Source organism: Cyprinodon variegatus, unplaced genomic scaffold (assembly GCF_000732505.1).
Source record: "Cyprinodon variegatus isolate N-32 unplaced genomic scaffold, C_variegatus-1.0 Scaffold118, whole genome shotgun sequence".
Classification (NCBI taxonomy): domain Eukaryota; kingdom Metazoa; phylum Chordata; class Actinopteri; order Cyprinodontiformes; family Cyprinodontidae; genus Cyprinodon; species Cyprinodon variegatus.
The window spans coordinates 247716-268767 of NW_015150571.1; the positions used below are offsets into that span (position 1 = coordinate 247716).

General features: G+C 36.8%; 1 protein-coding gene across 2 annotated transcripts; it reads left to right on the forward strand.

Moving 5' to 3' along the window:
- Positions 1–853: 853 nt before the first annotated feature.
- LOC107085208 (long-chain-fatty-acid--CoA ligase ACSBG2-like) lies at positions 854–19039 on the forward strand. Of its 2 annotated transcripts, XM_015375428.1 has the most exons (15): positions 854–979; positions 3413–3472; positions 3594–3769; positions 7769–8052; positions 10020–10108; positions 11244–11364; positions 11490–11570; positions 11700–11849; positions 13320–13487; positions 13581–13762; positions 14360–14590; positions 14971–15188; positions 17760–17899; positions 17980–18223; positions 18414–19039. In XM_015375428.1, exons 2-15 carry the CDS (start codon positions 3420–3422, stop codon positions 18503–18505), a joined length of 2229 nt encoding a protein of 742 aa, XP_015230914.1. In that variant the 5' UTR covers positions 854–979; positions 3413–3419; the 3' UTR covers positions 18506–19039. The 2 variants fall into 2 exon arrangements, with proteins under 2 accessions (XP_015230914.1, XP_015230913.1); XM_015375427.1 differs by lacking the exon at positions 854–979 and having other exon boundaries at positions 3337–3472.
- The last annotated feature ends 2013 nt before the right edge of the window (positions 19040–21052 follow it).

Here is a 21052-nt window from a genome sequence, read left to right on the forward strand (position 1 = left end):
ACTAATCATTCACCAGTTTGAATCAGTAGAGATACTGGGTCAGGACGGCTGTGGTGAGACTGGGTGGTGTGATCTCAGTGAGTGGGGTAACTTTGTGTCATTGCAGAAATACGGTTAAACTTTCACCTATATTTACTTACAAAACAGAGCTCAGGACCTGCAGATTTTCCTTGCAATACTCAGGATCTTGAGAAAGAGAGACAGTATTTGTAGTATTTCCTTTGTACGTTTTTAAATTCTTCCAGATAAAATAATCAGTTCTGATGACCTTTTCTATAAATTATCAACAGTCTTCTTGCCTTGATGGCTTGTTTGCAACAGCTTTATCTTCCAAATGTGTTAATTGCAAAATAAAGAATGATTGCACAAGTTTTAGCTTTTGAATGGCCTTTATCTGTTATCTGTTATCCTGCTCCTACAGAACTTATGTAACTATGTTTTTCTCTCTCACAAGCTTCATTGTGCTTGTCTGATAAAAAACTGTCTTCATAAACCAATTTAAGATGATAAACATCTTAACAACACCACACACCCACCTTATTTTTGCCTTACGGGATCCATAAATCTCCCCCCGGCTGAATGTTTGTCCCTGTCAACAAACCAACGCTTCTGGGCCGCTGTAATTAATACAAACACAGCAGGTTTCTGCGTCTGCTGGCTGTTGCGTCCTGTAGGTTTTAGTTCTTCTTCACCTTGCTGTGACCACAACCTTTGATCTGCTTTTTTTTTTTTTTTTTTTTTTTTTTTTTAGATCTTTATGACCTTAGCAAGCAGTTCCTTGCCAAATTATGCAAGTGTCCTTTGTGCTTGGGTGAGGAGAGCAAATTTAGTTTGATTACCTTGTGGAGGTATCCTAAAGGGTGCTGTCCTCCCAGAGGTTAACAGTCGAGTACCTGCATGTGCAAAGGTCGATGCAGGTCGGTCCTACTCTTGAGTGCTCCTGAGAAATTGATGCCACTTAGCTGTGAGAACATACAAGGTAAGACAACACCTGCAAAGCTTTTCATTTAAATTTTTAGCTCTGTTGTGCATAAATAATTAGAGAGGAAAAGTGTTAGAATTTAAAAATAGGAAAGTAAATTTTTTCCAGATATTACTTCAATTTGTTTATTCTTACCATATAACTGCTCTAAATTGTTATGTTTTCCTTGGTTCTTCATAGTTGTAATGTTCATTGTCAACTATTTAAAAAAACTAGAGTCTACCTTTTCTGCTTGACAGAACAATAAAAAAATGCCTTGCAAAAGTAGTCATACTTCCTCGACATTTACAGGAGTTTAGTGACATAACTTGCACAACCTTTTATGTTTTATTGTAATACTATTTATCTGGATAGAAAAGTAGTGTATATTTCTGGGTTGGGTAGAAAAGGTTTTAGGTTAAGTTCAAAGCAAGACAAATAGATCAGGATTTTATACAAAAATGTTTGGTGAATTAAATCGACTGATATTACACCTAACAAAGATTACATTCTAATCTTAGAGATAAAAATGAAATTGGCTACTTTTTTAAAGGGGCCAGTTCTGACTACATGCATGGATATAGTATGCCAATCAACAACAAAATTGATTCATCAGCAAATACAAGATTCTACTCCCTTCTTTGTTTTTCTGTTACCAAATAATTTAACAATGGGTCAGATAATTTCAAAGCTGTTAAAGCATTTTCTAATAAAAATCTACTATAATGGATAGTTCTTTGAGGGTCGGTGTTCTCTGTTAAATTAAACTCAGTGGTTATTCCAATAAGATCAGACAGAAGAGACTTGTGAGCAAACAAATATATTTTCTTTTTAAGTACTATAAGTGAGGACAGGATCAAAAGCATGAAGACTTAAGGGAGTAGGTCACCAAATGATTTGGGTTTTATAAGTAAAAAACAGAAATGTATACACACAGATTCAGACCCCCTGCATCAATATGCTGCAAACCACTTGTCTGGTTACAGCATTTTAAAGATTTAAAGTTAGGATTATTTAGCTCTGTAAAATAATTCATATATAGTCATATAATATATCTGTGAAAATCAAGTTTCAGACTCCTTAAATGGAGTCTTTGACTGGCCCATTCCAATCCATTAATATTCTCTTATTTAAACCAGCTAGTTGTAGCACTTGTAGAAAAACTGTCCTGCTGGAAGATGAATTCTCGTCCAAGTCCTTTAAAACTTCTAGACTTCTATGATTGCTCTTTATTTAGTTCAAACAATCTTACCCTTCACTCAAATCTGCTTCACTGACCCTCTTGTAGAAAGGGAACCTGATGCTGCCACCACATGTCACATCGATTCATCCTGATGTAGAATAGTTTTTGTCTTTACCTCAATTTCTAATAGGCTGAGATTTTTCTGTTTTGTTTTCATCTACCTGGCTTGTAACGGACTGTAAACCAAACTTAGAATATATGTTTTTCAACAGTGGCTTTATTGTAATTCTGAAGACCAGAATTAGAAAACCAGACTAATGGTTTGCACATCTAAACATTCATCCAGCTGAGTTTTATCCCCACAGCATGATGCTGCCATCTTAATATTTTGCAATAGTAAATGCATTTATGACAATATGCAGTGTTTATTCTTCCTGCTTTGCTGTGTCGCCCTCATGGGACAGTCCATGTATGCTTTTCCTACCAAACACAGTAGCAATACTTTGTCTGGGACTATCACATTAAATCTAAAGCAATACACAAAGATTTGTCTCTCTCATGGTAAAATTTGAAAAGTTATGCTGTATGAACACTTAAGCAAAGCACAAAAAAATTGTGCAATTTGGAGCAAAGATTTTGTTGCAAAACTTCACTTTAGTCAATCTTATGACCTTTGGTTCCAAAGAGAAATATTGGACGTGGGTTATCTTAGAGAGTGCGGGTGAGGGTTGGCTGTGTCACCAGATCTTGATCTGTACATTACTGAAGGATTTTATCTGTAACTTTGACTCTCATATATGCAAATATGTTTCTGTTAATTGTTTTTTCTTAATTATACAGATAATCCAAGGCTATTACTTTAATCCCTTCTATTTGTACTTGTTTGTATATTTAGTTATAACATTTCTTAGCTTTAAGAAACCTCTATTGATAGTTTTGTGAAATCTGTTTGACTTACAGCGAAACTTTAGGTAATTTGGGTCAAAGTTACTTTCACTCACAGACTAAGAGCATAAAGATGGCATGAAGATTAGGCAACACAATCTGGCACGTTTTTCAGAGTTTCAACATGTGGATGTCTTCTACGTTTGCTTTCCAGCAATGCTGGCCACTGACCTGTTGCAATGACTTCAATAAATGTCAGTGTGGTATAAATGAGCACAGCGGTCCTGTTTCATAATCGATCTTCTCATCAGCCAGGAGAGTCCTCTTTTAGAAACTTATAAAGAACGTTAACGCTGATCATATTTTACATTTTCTCTTTTTAGCAACTATATGATGAGTGTCGAGGAAAGTCCCATTGCAGCCGCAGATGGTAATAATGACAGGTAAGTACATTTCTGTGCAAACCAAATAATTTTTTGGGTTCCTTGATTGAAATTTTAAGGATTTTTATCTAAATTATTGTATGTATATCCTGATTTCTTTTCATATTCTTTGTCATCCCAGCATCTGTTCTCAGAATGAAACATCTAAAACAGACAGGACATGTTTGGAGACAGATTCCACAGTCATGACAAATGGAAAAAACGATCCACCTACAGCCCAAAAGTGTAGCACTGATACTCCTGCCAAACCTCCGAGATGCACCGAGCTGAATGGAGCTGCCAACGGACCCTCATCAGGTACTATTTGAATTTTGAGTCTCACACTTGGAGGGAAGAGTGAAAGCAGTTTCATTCAGAAATTTACCTACACTCACTAAAGAAAGGAATATCACATGTATTTTGGGGCTTTTAATAATGCTTTATTGCTGACCCTTTTCAATAAAAGAACTTCAAGTAATGCAAAAAAAACAAAAAACAAAATGAAATCATCACACTGGTTTTTCATCAATCCAATCATGATCAAAGCTCATCGCATAGTTGGAAGCTCATATACAATAATTCTTTTCTGCCATGGACTCGCTAAAACTTTAAGGACAGATCATAGATTTGTGTATTTAAAATCTGAGCATTTAAGAAACTTAATGTTAGTCTGCTTTACCCTTGTGAAACCACCTTCATTGGGTGTTTGGGTTACCTGTCTAGAAGTGCTGTAGTTTCAACCGTCTGTTGTTGATTTGAGGTGAAATTAAAAACTCTAAGCTAATTACCACTTTCATTATCCTATTCACTTGCCTATGAAACAATACAGCATGATACTGCCACCTCCATGCTTGACAGGTTGTTAATGATACTGAAAGTTTGCAGATTATGTTAAAATGCTAGATCTAAAGCTGGAAAAATACTGTTTCAAATTATCCATTAGGTGACTGCCAATAACGGAAGCCAAATATTCAGCTAAATTTATGTCAGAAATACTTTGACGGGTGTAAAAAGCATTTGGTTTTCTGTTTGAATTACTGATTTAACTTGAATGTCATATGACATTTTGAATCTAACTTAAATTTGCTATTTTTAAAAATAAATAAATATGAGATTTGTATTAATATAGGGGAATTTATAAAATGTTTTTGTCAAAAAAGGATTTTCTTAGCTGATTTTTACAAGTGTTTTCTTTTAAACAATTCTATACAATTTTACCAAATCTAACCAAATTTAACCAATCATAATCCCAGTACCATTTTTACCACTCTTAAATGTTCTTAAAGTTAGAGACAAGGTTGAACATTTGTTCTGATAATGTGAAGAGAATAAACAAATGGATTTGCTCTGTCAGGGATTTTGCATAACGCCCTGTCTTCTTTAAATATCTAATTTTATTACGGTGTTGATAAGAACGTATTCACACTCCTCCTATTCAATAAGTTCAAAGGTGTTGTGTGCTAGGAGCTGGACCCAGAATGCAGATAACCAGGCTTGGAGATAGGAGCAAATGACAGTTTATTTGGTTCTTAGGGGAAAAGGGAAAGCAAGTTCATGGAAGGCGCAGCTGAAGATGAGGGAGGTGGGCTGTGTGGCTTGGTAGCAGGAGACTTGTAAGACAGAGCACAGGTTGGGTTGCTGTAGAAAATCCCAAAAGGCAGATAAGATTGTTTCCACTAGAGAAAGTTGCTGGCCGATCTCCCAACTAAACAGTGGCCATCAGGCAGTGAGCACACAGCAGGCCAGGCTTTAAATACTGCTCCAGATGAAGTTCAGTCTCAGGTGTGTGCAGCCAGCTCCTCCCCAAGCCTTACCTATAAGAGAGGTAGCACAAAGAACCCGCAACCACTCAGGCTGAGACGCAACAAAAGGTTGATTGCTGTGAAAGTAAACATGTCTCAGTTTGCTCCAAAATTTTGGCCTTTTTTGAATTTTGAAATTGGATACATTTTCAAATATATCCATTTGAAAATGTATCCAATTTTCAAATGGATAAATAGAAAGACTTTTTCCTATACTTTTTAACTAATAAATAAAATCCAAAATAAATAATCCAAATAACATTTTCATTTTCTTCTTCAAGACTGCTAATTTTTTATAAATTTGTTATTATAAATAAAAAAACATTTGACGTTTAATTTGGAAAAATTCCAAACAAAACAGGACCAAAATTCATTTTGAAATGTCCAATTTTAAAATTAAAATGCATTAACAAAAATGATAACTCAAGGTTATTTTTCTTTATCTTTATCTTTTTTCTTTATCTTTATCTGATTAATTAAATAATGTTTAATATTTAACTTGTAAAAGATGTCTCAGATAAAAGTGACCAAAATTGAGTTTCGATATTTGAAAATTTAAATGCATTAACAGAAATGCTTTGCCTTTTAAAGCATTTTTTGACTCATGTATAAAATTAACAACAGATGATCCCAAACTGCATTTTTGTTTTAATGCAATTACTTTCTGAGCTAATTGTAAAAAGGACTGTTTGATGTGTGAAGGTGTGCCTTGTTGCCTGCTGCAGGTAAGCCCAATCATGGGGCAAAATTAATGGGCTTTCATCCTTTTACTTTACACCCCCTAATGTCCAGGATGTGTAATGATGCAATAGAGAAAGTGTTACTAAATATAAAAAGCATTTTCTATTAATCCATGTTAATCAGAAAATTGAGCCAAATTTGCATCAATAGTTTGCATCATTGTTGACCCTTTGGAGTCGAAAAAAAAAAGAAAATTAGCAGCAGGCATTACAGCAATGTATTTCTTAGAAACAATAGCTATTCTGTAGGGCTGTTAAATATAATTTTTAATTGCATAGCAAGAATCTGAATTTTTAAAGCAGAGTAAAATTGGACAGAAATACCAAAGGAGCACTTAGAGTCATACCAGAAAAGTGTTATTTTAAGTCCAGAGTTTAAAACAGACACATAAAACGCTCCTTTCTATTTGACCAAAATAGAGTGTGCAGAGATTGAAAGAAAACAACGTCATGATTAATTTTAGAGTCAATTATCTGCCTAAATGTAATTGAGGAGGTTGGAATTCATCTGGTGGTTGCACACCCCAGAGGTAAACTGTCCTGAAAGCTGACTCAGACTTTTTCTTAGATATTTAAAAGTAGAACTACATGTAGGTATTGTAACACTTAGCTTCGGAATATGTAAAATTATTTGTTTTGAAGAGATAGTTCTCAACCTTCTATACAAAACCCACATGTGTCTACACTAAATTATACAGTTACGGTAAATCCCTTTAAGTCAACAGTTAATGTCAAGGAACAACCTTCCTGCTACCAAGGTAAGCTGTAGCAATGATGCGAACAAGGAAAAAAAAATACAATTAATAACAAGTCTAATTAAGCTGACTAACCCAGAATGATGCTCTTCAATGGCTGAACTTAACTCTGTTTAATTTTAGGCAGGTATACAACAAAGAGCGGCTAAGAACAAAATTTAACTGCATCAGTGCTTCTGTTATAAAAAACAACAAGCATCCTTAATGATTTCATAGCATGGTGTGGGAGGGTTTCTGTGTGTGTCTGTTTGTGTACTCATTCATATTTCCTATTAAAAACGAAATGTTTGCAAATAAATGTTGGCAAACCTGCAGAGCGGGACTCCACAGGAAACATTTTAACCTTGTTTCTGCTTGTTGGTAGGTTTTCGTTTTCTTTTCCTGCAGCTAAGCCTGCTGTAAATTACTGAAATAAATACAGTAAGAGTCCTCATATCTTTATACACACGAAGAGGGTTGAAACACCTTTTAGATTCATAGGAAGAACCACCCCATACCTGTCAGCATTTTTTTTTTTTTTTTACCAAACTGTATTAGCAATGTCATTTCAAATTAGTTCAAGAAACAAGCCACAAAATGTGGCTTGGGAGGCTGAATATTTATCTCATATTACTCATATGGTTCTAACTGTAAATATATGCTAGGCAAATTTTACTTTTATAAGAAAAAGTGTTGTTTTTAATATTTTTTACTTTCCTTTTTTTGAAGACAAATATGAATGCCCTGTACTCATTAGAAGCAGCTGTACTCAGGCTGTGTGCTCATCTTCAAACCACACCTGATTGGTGGGTGTGTCACTTCATTCCACAGCCTCCTGTTCAGGATCAGATAACAGCCTTCCTCCTATTAACAGCTGCAAATCATGTTACTCTGACACAGCAGGCGTGACTCACCTGCTAGGATGTCTCCTCTGCTCTTACTCACCTGAGTCTTCTTCTGAACCACGACTCTACCGTCCTCATCCTGTCTTTCCCCAATCAACAGTCATGGCGGGTAAATGTATCTGTTGTCCCAATGCAGAGGAGACCAAGGCGGTTCCCCTGACGACAGGCGACTTGGCAACAACTTTGGCCCCAGCTGAGCATCTGTGGAGCTCCAGTAGAGACCAGGCTGTCAAGCTGAGGATGGAGGGCTCGGGTCCGGGCTCCGAGACTCCCATCACCGTTCATCAGATGTTCCTAGAGACGGTGGAGAGGTTTGGGGATCATCCAGCTTTGGTTTTCAAAAAAGATGGCCTGAAGGTGACCCTGACCTGGAGGCAGTACTACGACCAGTGCTGTGCAGCAGCCAAGAGTTTCCTCAAGGTTGGTACTGTTCAAAATATGAATGTTTTAGCATGATGGGTTTAGTAAAATGTTTTTAAATAAAAGGAATTTTATTATCAGGTTTTGTGACAAAAACAAACTCCTTTGCATTTTATTGGGATTTTAGATGATACACACAAAGTAGAGGATAATTCTCAAGCAGAGAGAAAATCACTTCTTTTTTTTCAGCATTTTAATGAATAAAGTGTGGAACACATTTATATTCAGTTCCTTTGAATCAATACTTTGTAGAACCACTGAATGGAGAACTTTGAACCACTTCCTTTTGCAGAGGCAACTCTTTAGTGAGGTGTCTAGCAGCTTTGCACATCTGATGGAAAGTATCATTCAGTCTTCTTTGAAAAAATAGTCCAAGCTCAATCAGATTGGACACAGAACATCTGTGGACATCAGATATCAAATCTTTTTACACATCTTCAGATTAGATTCAAATCTATATGCTTGAGAACATTTTGTTCCAAACTCCTCCATTGTGGCCTTAACTGTTCATGAAATGGATTCATCTCAACTCTTTTGCAGCCTCTGATATTCATTTTTTGAGGTTAGCTCTGTTATTTAGTGCCGGAATCTTTTGATCAACTATTTCCAGCCTCTTCGTCCATCCTAAATAAAGAATCTTTCCATTGTGATATACCCACTGCCATTATTCACAGTGGATAATGGTAAAAGTTTAACTTTATCATAAAAGTTTACGTTTTTTGGACTTCTTTTATCAATAAATTCAATCTTGTGACGTTTTCTAACCGGAGGCCTTCCATGCACAGCCGTACTAAACACAGATTACATTTCTAAGAGATGGGCTCTATTTACAGATACTTAAATGCTTTGGTTGCACAGGATTGGGTTTGAGGTTTAAAAGAGGAAGAAAAAACGAATTTCAGAGTTTGATTTGTTTAAAAAAAAAAAGGAAAATATATAGAATTCCACTCCAAACTTCATCTTAAACACAAAATCCTGATAAATGTTTTATTTGAGGAAATGTGTTTATAGCATTAAAACCGCAAAGACTACGTGATATAAATTCTTTTCAAATGGACTTTTAATCAGTCAGAGATGCATTACGACTGAGCTACTTTTACTGTAATATCTCCTTAAAAAAAAATAAATAAATAAATAAATAAAAAATGCCAATATACTTATAGTGCTGTAGTCATGTTTACAATTGCAGTGAACATGTGAGTGGACTTTCTTAGCATGCATCTTTAGAGCTGCTAAAACTCCACAAATATAAATCGCCCGGGAAAAAAAAAACAATCCAAGTCAAACTGTTGTAGAATTCAGAGACAGAAAAGCACCAGACTGGTGCATATTAGATAGAAGAGTGAATATTGTTTAATCTGTATTCTGCTTTGTTTCAAACTGCATCTAAAAGTAACAATCTCTTACATCCAAAGATAAATATAGGTTGAAGGGACTATAATTAGATCAATATATGAAATTAATTTCTGCAATTAAAGGCACATCCATCTGGAGCCATTCTGTGTCATTAACTTCCAGATAAGTAAAGCTTATTAAGTTCTTGAACACTCTAAATATTTTAACTCAATTGCAGCTGAAGATTACATAACTTGTGAAGCGGCACTGAAAACGGCTCAAGGTGCTCTGTAATTTCTCTCCATATGTATTATATTAATTATTTAGAACCCAAATAAAATAAGATATTTTTATCATGCATGGTGATTTGAGTTGAACTTCAAATGATCCCTAGAAAGTTCTGTCTTTACAACACTTTCGACCTCTCCCCTTGGTTTGATCCCTGGCGTGACAGCAGACAGCTGAAAACCAAAACTTAGGTGTGTGTAAGGTGTGTGTGACAGCTTCTGTTACGTCTCATGTTTTCATGCTCTGAAAGTTGAGTGGCTCTTAGAGCAGTATGTAGGCCAAAGGTAACCGAGGCACAGTGCAGCTGCAGTGTTATTAAAGTACATTGTTCTTCCACTTTGTAGCTGGGCCTGGAGCGTTTCCATGGAGTCAGCATTCTGGGATTCAACTCCCCTGAGTGGTTCATCTCTGACATCGGCTGCATCTTTGCAGGGTGAGATTAACGGGAAAATCTTAATATCTGGGTTTAAAAATGCTTTCAGCCCATCTTCTCTGTCTGTATTTCCCTGTGAGCCCATTTCAAAGCCTGAGTCCATCTTTCCTGGAACTGGTTAAGCATGTTTTCTTCCCAAGAGGCTGAAACAAGAAAGCTTAGAATCTTTGGTATTTCTTTTCTACTTCAATAAACACAGAAAATTTCACAATAAGCAGCATGAAATCACATATTGATACAATGTATGGATAATAGAGCTGTACAAAATCAGTTTATATCATATTATCTAATATCTTCGAAAACATTTATTTCTCATGTGTTTTTTCTTCTTGAAACTCTGGTAATGCTTTATTGTGTGGATGATCTGATGGGATGTTTGGTGTTAATTTGTCGGACCCCAAGCACTTAAGCAATGCATAAAAATGTAAAACGGTAAAAAACCGATTTCAGCTGAGGGGAAATTTACCAGCTTGTCTGCATACCTCTCCCTAGTTAAGCTGGAGAACCTGAGGGCAGGGTGGGGGGTGCTTCTGAAGGTGTTTCCTGGTTGTAGCAACATAACTGTTCCATACCGAAGGTTTAACCAACCTTTTTTGAAGCCATTTGCTTCCGTGTTTATATATATTTTTCCAGAAAAGATACCGGTAAAAAAAAATCTTAATGTTTATTTTTTTTTTCTTAATGGGTAGTGGTTGGTGGCATAGAGCTTGGAATCCTGAGGTTGTGAGTTAGGGTCCCACTCCCACAGACTGCCACTCTGGGTCCCTGAGCAAAGACACTTAACCCTACACTGCTCTCCAATGTGAGATCAATAGATTTTTTAAATTTTTTTTATTATTATTCTCTGAGAAAGTCACGCAGAGGGAAATACATGGTAAATATTTAAGGGAGTATTTAAAACTTTCTAAAACTGAACTCAAAAATAGGAAGAAAAAAAAAACAAATTGGCAGATTAAATTATTATTATGATAAAATTTTATAAAAAGATTAAAGACTGACTAGAGAATTCTAACATCTGCCAGAGGAAAGAAAAAAGAATGCATCATCAATTGACCTTTTTACTTAAATTATAGCTAATTTAGTAGAGTGAGCAGGAAGTTACTGAAGCTGTTTAATTGAGCTTTTTATGCCACAGGGGTCTGGCTGCTGGTATTTACACAACCAACTCGGCGGAGGCCTGTCATTATGTAGCAGCCAACTGTGAAGCCAACGTCCTGATAGTGGAAAACCAGAAACAGCTCGAAAAAATCCTGAAGGTCAGAAGGTTTATCACCGCATCTGCACTCTCTGTGTGCTATTTTAAAAGCTCTTTCTCAGTAATCAGTAACTACTAAAACACTGAGTCAGTGCCTTCAAATCTCTGTGTCTTCCCTTCCTGCAGGTTAAAGATCAGTTACCTCATCTGAAAGCGATTGTCCAGTACAGAGGCGAGCTGCAACAGAAAATACCACACCTTTACACAGTATGTTGATGAATCAAACATTACAGTTGGGCTGATTTAATGTTGGCTTTGTAACTGGAAAATGATTGCATTTAGGGTGACTAAACTTTTATTTGTCACAGTTTTAATCAAACATCTTTACTTGCACAGTGGGATGAGTTTATGAAGTTAGGGGAGGATGTGCCAAATGCACAGCTGCACACTGTGATGGACAGCCTGCGGGCCAACGAGTGCTGCACCCTCATCTACACCTCAGGAACCACTGGAAACCCTAAAGGCGTCATGCTGAGCCACGACAATGTGAGTCGGCTTTCCAACATCAGCACAAAAGAATTTTTATAATATAAATCTTAATTTGTGAACAGAGATGGGATTTGATTACATTATTTAATGATTACAAAAAAACTAGGATAATTACATGACCAAGTATGTGCCAGGATTTAAGGCTTCATAAAGATTTGCATTCGCTTCTGCTAGATGTATTATAGGATGCCCAGCTTTGAAAGATGGCATGTTGCTATCATCCTGCAGAAAAGCATGATAAAAACTCAGATTCATCAATCAATTACCCAGCAACCGCAGCAAGTCAGACTCTTGTTTTAATAATTCCTGGTTGCTTATCAGCATGTTGATTTCCAAAAACTCCCACTATGAAAATGTTTGATACCCTTTTTTTAATCTGATCAATGCAGGAATTCATCTTTTGGTTTCAACAAGATCTCTGTTAAATAAAACATTGAGCACACCGTTTGCCCTCTTGGCATTATGAATGTCCCTCCAACAACGCATATTGGGGACAGAGCAATCACAAATTAAGCCGGATAAATCTATAGTTTCAAACAACACTGCTGTTTTTTAAGCAGCCTGAACCTTAACTGCTCATTAAATCAGTTTTCTCCTCAAGGTCTGATTCTCTCCAAACATTTGGCTCTAAAATAAAGTTTTTCTACTAGCTGCTAAAAGTTTAAATGGTCTTGCTCTTCCAAACCTCTCTGACCCGCTTCAGCCTTTATGTTTCAGCTCAGGTTGAGTCCAGCAGCTTGCTTGTACATGTTTTAGGAACTCACTGAATCTTAAAAGAGGTCAGGTTTATGAAGAAGTCGCTCTTAAATTATAGAACAAGTTCCTTTTTAAAAATTGGAGAAGGGCTTCATCTCTGAACAGATTTTAAAACTCATTTTCAGGGGAGTTTTTAGACGGCCTGAGTCAGTTTGTTGTTGTTTCTCTTTTGATTTACTGCAACCATTTTAGTGCATTTTTATGCTTCTTTTACTGTCACTTTTATATTCTATTGTCTTTTTATGATGCTCTTATGTGTCTTGTTTTGACCCATCTTAATACTGTACACCTGGTTGGTTAAGCAATGTTTTGTAAATAAAAAGTATTTGGAATCAGGCCTCAGAATTGAAATAGGGGAAGTTTTGAAAAATGAGATGTGACACACTTTAGTGGTAGATTAGGTCATGTATTTAAACTCAAATGAGCCAGGGGAGATTATTGGGGTACACAAAAGACGGGTATTCTTTCCTAAATTAAGGACAAGCTTACAATGTTGTGGCAAATACTCAACACAAAATTATTTATGAAACAAGCATTAAGATAGGTATCAAGGGTAGGGGTATGCAACAGTAAAACATAACTAATGTCTTTAATTTCCACTTTTACAGGAATTGGTTGTATAGATTTTATTAATGTGAAGTCTGTAGAGCTATTTTTCTATCCAAGTTTTACAGTTAAAGGTCAAGGCACTCTCCTTGTTCTCTCCATCAGATCACATGGACCGCCCGTACCGTGTCCAAGGTAATCAATCCAAACTGCGGTGAGGAGGTGCTTGTCAGCTATCTGCCTCTCAGCCATGTTGCAGCACAGATGATCGACATTTGGTGCTGCATGAGCCTTGCAGGGACCGCCCATTTTGCAGAGCCGGACGCCCTAAAGGTTAACTATTGCAGTTTAGAACCAGTGTTGACATTAACCTTTGTTAACGTCAGTGCTGGTTGTTGTTAAAGTCACTGTTGTTTTTCTTTTCAGGGATCTTTAGCAAACACGCTGAGAGAGGCTCATCCAACCGGTTTCTTGGGTGTTCCTAGAGTGTGGGAAAAGATGCAGGAGGGAATGAAAGCTGCTGCTGCCAAGGCGACCCCACTGAAGAAAAGAGTGGCAGAGTGGGCTAAGTCCATTGGGCTAGAATACAGCTACAGTGCCATGAGAGGGTGAGCGAGCTAAAAACGGCTTTGGAGACGAAAAACACATTTTTCACATTTGCAGGCATGAAAATGTACAATCATGTGGTCACATTTTAGAAGCTCTTTTAACTTGGACTTCAAAATCAAGCTGAGTCATAAAGTCTAGGATTCTACTAGAGAGTTTAACAAAATACAATAATAAAAAAAAAAAAAAAGGAATGATTGTGTTCTGTGTGTATTTGCAAAAACCGGTGGTTCTGAAAGTTGATGACAGGACCAGCTATCCTTCCATGGTTATTTACCCCCACCCAAGCAGAGTCCCAACAGTTTAAATGTTTCCAACAACCGTTCAGAAACTCATCCGAATACAATCTGGGGGATTAAAAACATACATAAACAAGAAAAATACAACCACTTTGCTTTTTGTTTTGTCAATTTATCTTAACATTTTATATAGATGCATGGATAATGACATGTTCTATAGGAGATAGGTGATCTGATCTCATTTTAATCTAGTTTATCCAAAGGTAAGGCTAGTAGCTTTAAATCCTGTTCATAAACTTACCTTAGTTTATAAAGATGTACCTGAGTATAAAACCACCTGTGTGACCTTCTGTGCTGCAGGGAGAACATGGTGCCATGGGGCTTTATGCTGTCCAACAATCTGGTCTTTAAGAAGGTTCGTGCTGCTCTTGGTTTGGACCGCTGCAAGCTGTGCTGCACTGGAGCTGCTCCGATTACAAAGGAGACCCTAGAGTACTTCATGAGCCTGAACATCCCAGTGAAGGAGCTCTATGGCATGAGCGAGAGCTCCGGCCCGCACACGGTCTCCATCACTGAGTATCGTGTTGGAAGGTGAGCAGCAAAGCATTATGGGATCTGTCAAAAGTGAAAAGTTTACAAGCACTTATAATGGTTAATGGGTGTAATATCAGGTTGGCTTCTTCACAGATGCATTTGATCAACTTCTTATAACAAAACAGACTTGGATGGACATGTTTTTACCTATTGGGATTTCCTTAGCACAAATGAGTTCATACATTCAATCACACTAAAAGTTGTGATTTAGTGTTGTGAAATTGTCAGCTGGAAACATGCAGCTGTTTAATTTTTATTTATTCCAACCATGTTTCTTATACGTTTTGGACCAGCTGTTTTCAGCCCTTTAACATTTTACCCTCGTCAAACTGAAGTTCAGTTCAGCTCAGCTTTATATCTGTGCTTTGTCTTTGCAGCTGTGGGAAGGTGATACCAGGCTGTAAAACGAAACTGGAGAACCCAGACGCAGACGGGAACGGAGAGATCTGTTTCTGGGGTCGACATGTCTTCATGGGCTACCTTAACATGCCAGACAAAACGCTGGAGTCTCTGGATCAGAGTGGCTGGCTGCACTCTGGAGATCTGGGAAGACACGATGAGGATGACTTCCTGTACATCACAGGAAGAATAAAAGGTAACGGTGTTTTTAAATAATTTTCTGTCCATCTGAAAATGTTTAAGGTATAGTGGAGGATTTTCATGAATTTTTTAAAAGACCTGCCCTCTCCATTTTGGAAGCAAAATTCACATGCACAACCCTGTACCCGCTCCTGAGAGGCAAAACCTATCAAACGCCTGCAAGAGCATGCACGGGCACATTTCCCCTCATGCACGTAAGTGAAAATGGGGCAATTGCGTAGCATGGACTTGCGTTAACATATCACCAGAATGATTGACAATTAAGAGAACCACTTATTTTGATTATCCACCCGGAAAAAAAGAACATCCTCCAGTGTACCTTTAACATACTGAACTTTTAAATATCTGAGCTTTAACAATTACTGCCGTATGGAAACGATACAAGTCTGAGGCTTTTATGTGCCAAAAGGTCAGTTTTTCTACCTAAAACTTGCCTTTAATCCCAGAATCCGTAGGGCTCTTTCCATGGATTAGTCCTTCTCACAAATATTAGTCAATTGTAAACCATCTTACACTGACTACACAGTAACACTATACAAAAAGTACACACAATTTGATTAACTACTAGAGAGCACCTAGGGAAACTAATCAGGAACTAATGGGTTGTTAATCAGTACTTGCTGGGACACAGTCAGCCCAGCCTGATTACAGGACGACTGCTTAGTTACCGGGGAAATGCAGAGTAAATATGCAGGAACTAATGGGTCATTTCACTTTAAGAATACACAAAAACCTTAGTTAATGGTAAGGTGATGATTAAGTAATGAATAGTTCCTCTTTAGTTCAATCTTTGAACTACAAAGGTTGCATAATATGCAATAAGGGCACTTATTGCACATGCAATGTGTTTATTTTATTGGCACACAATCTAGAGCTCCTTGTTTGGATTCTTTCATGATAAGACTAGTAATATTAATTAATTTTTTAACTAATATTAATAAAAAAAAATGTTATAGAAGCTAAATCTTACAGCATACTGCATAACTGTGTGGTTAAGGTATGTTTTTTGCAAAGGTTATTATTGGCAGCAATTCTATACACCAGTGACGTCAATTCTTTGGTGTTAAAACCTTGCTTCCTCCCTGCTTAGCCTTAGAGAATTCAACTGAAACAAGTTTAACTAGTTTGTTTAAAAAAAAAGGACATTGTTTCACAAACAGGAAAAAACAAGGCTGCCTCATAATTCACTGCACGCAGGGAAGTTCTAATTTCACTAAATGAACACATGCACACAGACTAAACATGTGAAACTTTTTATCACTGATTAATTTCTTTAGTGTCCAATTTAGTTTTATTGTGTTAACCATTAATAACTAACCCTGAAGGCAGCATAGCTATTGATGTTACAAGCAAACTCAGACTACGTATACCCTGCAGCAGTGTGTCCCAGTGAGCTTGTCGCACACATTTTTGGATGTATGCCCAATATTGAAGTGTCTGTGCTGCTATTCCAAGCCACAATGCAAGAGGGACAATAACAAGTTTGTGCGACAATGGAGGGACATGAGGGCCAAGAAGAGAGGGGATCCAGGTGGGAAAAGGGTTCCAGTGTTCTCCCGCACCTCACTCTAGCTGGTCCATCTTCACGAGTCGTTTTCCACAATGGCAGTCATTAAAACAAAACAAGCCGCTAAGGTACCAAACAGAAAAAAAAAAAAAGGTACCAAATAGGAAATGGGCATAAGTAGAGCAGATGTAGATTTGACCAATCAGAGGCCTTCTGTCTGCAGACGCCTTCAATTTAAGCGTGGTGCAGCAGAGTGTCTGCAGCAGTGGTGGAGGGACATCTGCGTTCACTGCGACAAACACACACAGACCACCTGGTTTCTGAGTATAAATCAGGCTTCATTTGTAATTATTCCAAAATTTTTTTTCCTAAATAAGCTGCACTTTATTGCTAAATAAGATTCAGTCCTTATTGATCTTTTAGATTATTGTATTATTTATACTTATTTTAGTATTTGTTAATATTGCATTATTTTTTTAGTGCTGTGAACTGAGTAAAACATGCAGTTTAAAATGGTTTTATTTTATACATTTCTCATTATTTGTGATGTCTTCTCATTTCAAACAGGATTTTAGAGTTTATGCAACTTATAATGTGTATGTCTATCTTTATTGTTTCTAACATTGTCTAAGTCCTTCAGATGCAGCATCCCCTCTATTATTTATACATTTAGTTTCAATGCTTGGTCAAAATTGTTTGATAAATATTTTCTATTAGTTTTGTTTTTCCTGTGTAAATAAATTTGCATTGCACTTATTAAATAAAATCTACAGCCTTTATTGAAAACAGATCTTAACATCAAGTTGGTGTGATATGCTATAAAATGCATGATTTGAATTAACAAAAACCTTCAGATTTTGCTGGACCCATTATTCATTTTAAATACTTTTTTTCTTATGTTGAACAAAACTATTTAACACCCCTTCTTTTTTGGTACTTTAAAGATTCAATCACTTTTTGTGCTACAACTTTTGAGGAACTTCTGAACATCAGTAACATTATTTTGGCATTTGGACATCTCTTCCATCTCTATTTTGCTCATTTTATTTTTTCTTGTAGAGCTGATCATCACTGCCGGTGGTGAAAACATCCCTCCTGTGCCCATTGAGGATGCCCTGAAGAACGAGGTGCCCATCATTAGCAACGCCATGCTGATCGGAGATAAGCTCAAGTTCCTCTCCATGCTGCTGACACTCAAAGTAACTCTCTCTTCATTTCTGCAATCCTCCAAAAAGCAGCTGCATAAATAAACTGATAAGGACTGATGTTGTGTCCACAGTGTGTGATGGATGACAATGGAGACCCCACAGATGATCTGAACTCTGAAGCTTTGGACTTTTGTCGGCGGCACAGCGTCCAAGCGACCAAGGTGTCAGAGATCATAGCCAATAAGGAGCCGGCTATCTATAAAGCCATTCAGGAGGGTTTGGAGCGAGTCAACGCCAAAGCCACATCCAACGCCCAGAGGGTTCAGAAGTGGGTTATCCTGGAGCGAGATTTCTCGGTCGGTGGAGGGGAACTAGGTCAGAAACTGCCTTTGTTTTTCTCTTTTTCTTATCACGCTTCTATTGAAGGTCAAACCTTATCACTGAAGATTTTACGATCATAGCCAGGGCAAAACAGCTTTCCAATGTTATTCATGGAGCAACAAACGGTGAAACTGAATTTCTATTGTTCAATCAGCTCTTCTTTCCTTTTCTTTTGTTTATACAGGACCCACCCTGAAACTGCGGAGGCCAATAGTTGTGAAAATGTATCAGGATAAGATCAACGAAATGTATGGGGCGGCTGCAGAAAGGCAGTGAATTCCTCAGCAGGGGAAGATGGAGATTGGGTGGATTTATGTTGTCTAACCCGTCTCTTGTATCATATTTATGCTTTAAGATATTCAGTCTGTGTCAAAGTTGCACAACGTTTTGTTGGTAAAAGTAACTTTGAAGCAAAGCCAGGCCTTCCCAATTGTTTAATACAAAGAGAGCTGAAGTTAGGTGGCTTTTATGGAAGTAAAGTTTTTACATTTTTATAGTGTTGAATGAATGTTTTATAAGCACTGATCCGTTTTTACCATTAAGCTGCTCAATCATTAGAAATGTTTTAACTTTTCATGTCTCAGAGTCTGTTTATACTCTGACCACCTCTTTGCTCTGCAAAGAGGAAGTAGAAATGTTTCATAATGTGAATATAGAAGAATCCTATGTGCCTGTATCTATCCAATCCGCCCTTCTGCGAATTGTAAATCTAACATGAAATGTACAGTTTGACTCCTACTGAAGGTATATATTTATTGTCTGGAAATTGTCAAATAAAGTGAGTGATTTGGAGCAAATTAAACTGAGCAATAACTTTTTTTTTTTTTTTTTTTAATCAGCTATTATTTTTTTTTACAGTTTTAACAGTCCAAAAGCACCACTATGCAATTAATGTACTTTTTTTTAAATAACAAATACATATATTAAATCTTGAATTAATAATTTAGAATTGACAGCTATTATTTATACCCTGGTTTCTTTTTTCCCCCATCACAGTATTATATAATATACACTGCAGCTCATCAAATGGACCTCATTTATCAGTTAGCCTGAACACTTACAAAACCTAAAACCAGTTAAACTGACCAAGGTATTTGATGCCCTATCCTGAAATATAAGTTTCTGTTTTGTTAAATATTAAAGACATAAAGGCATTTGTGAATAAAATCTTTTAATATATAAAATTCTTATGTAATTTATGAATCATGTTAAGATTTCAGAATGCACCTTGAATTTTGGCACATTTGGACCTCTGTACTTTGAAATTATATACAAAATCGGATTCATTCAGTAAATGAGGTATCTTTTTTTTCCCTCTTTTTAAAGATTTTAATAAACCACTGTTGTTCTCCTTTAGCGTTTTTAAACCTCTGCTTTTACTTTAAATGTTCCACGTTTTATAATTGTGTTCATAGCAAATCCAGATTTATCTTTTTAGTATATTAGAAAAAAGCACACAGGAAAAAAATGAAGAAAGGTCACTTTTAATAATTATGGCACAACACTGCAGTCATGTGGCTGAATGTATGTACTACACTTTACCAAAAGAATGTGGATGACAGATTTTTAAGATTATAAAAACATGTTAATCCAGAGCGAAGTAAGATTAAGTTTATCAGACACACATTTAAAGGCAGCGATGATAATGCTTTATTCATATATGCACAGCATGGTTCACCCAAAGCACTACTGGTAGTATCTCACCACAGACTTAAAAAAAAATGCAAATTAACTTTAACCTTACATGAAAAGGTTAGAACATGAGTGGAGCATCCATTTATAGTCTGAACACACTAAATATAGTTAGATCCACATTTTGTTCAATATTCACTGAGTTTTGCTCCTCGGTAAGCATTTCAGGTTAAATAAATTTTCATTATCACCTCTGCACTTGATCAGAACTTAAATTCTCTCCACTGAGTTGAAATCCAGGTTGTTTATAATGCTGTGCATTACAGGACTTTTCCTCTGATGGTCATTTGGAACGATGGAGGAAATCAGACTTTTATTTTAAAAAAAAATAAGTTTTTTAAGATTCAGCAGCTTAACTGGATTACTTATAAACTTTGCTAAACATTACAACCACAGCGGAGATTGTACAGAGGAGTTATTTGGTTTGTTGCTGCATAAAGAAGGAAACTAGATTGAGCTGATAACCCTGCAATGTTAACTATTGTCAATGTAAAGGAGTTTCAACAGCATATTTCCTTACTGATGACAGTGAATTAATCTCCACGGTTAGACACTTCCAAAAACTGTTTGTGTTAGAACTTGCTTAAAAAGGTGAACCATTTCTGGTGCTCTCTGTTCACTTGGTGGTGATGGCGACTCCCTTCTTTACCCAGGCATTGCTGTTGAGCAGCGAGAGCATGAAGCGAGCCACGTCTCCTCTTCCTACAGCGGTCTGACCGCCGCTGTCCGGCACAAAATATCCCTCATGCGTCAAAAACTCCTGAGCTGTAAAGACAGCATTGATTTTAACCAATCCTTATTGCTTTCTCGTTTTCGAGGCCACAGAGAGAATGTTTTCACTCACCTGAGGCAGCCAGGTTCTTAAGGCCAGGAGGCCTGACTACGGTCCAGTTGATGTCCTCGCTTTTCTGCAGGAAGCGTTCCATCTCATACATGTTGCTGAGGACGCTTCGGATCATCGGCAGCAGGAGGAACCGGATTAGGAATGGAGACTGGGTTCCAGAGTTAGCTAAACAGTCAGCAAACAAAAACTCTCAAAATAAATCAGGAGATAAAACTTCTCAACAATAAGAAAAAAAGTTACGGTAAACAAGATTTGTTAAGCTTACATTCTAGAAAACATGATTTTCT

Excerpts from the sequence above, each read along its gene's own strand:
- LOC107085208 (XM_015375428.1), top strand. The coding sequence starts at position 3,420 with ATGATGAGTGTCGAGGAAAGTCCCATTGCAGCCGCAGATGGTAATAAT. Across the intron at positions 15,189-17,759 it reads CATCACAGGAAGAATAAAAG|AGCTGATCATCACTGCCGGT; the intron begins GTAACGGTGTTT and ends TTTTTCTTGTAG. Across the intron at positions 18,224-18,413 it reads GGTCGGTGGAGGGGAACTAG|GACCCACCCTGAAACTGCGG; the intron begins GTCAGAAACTGC and ends TTGTTTATACAG.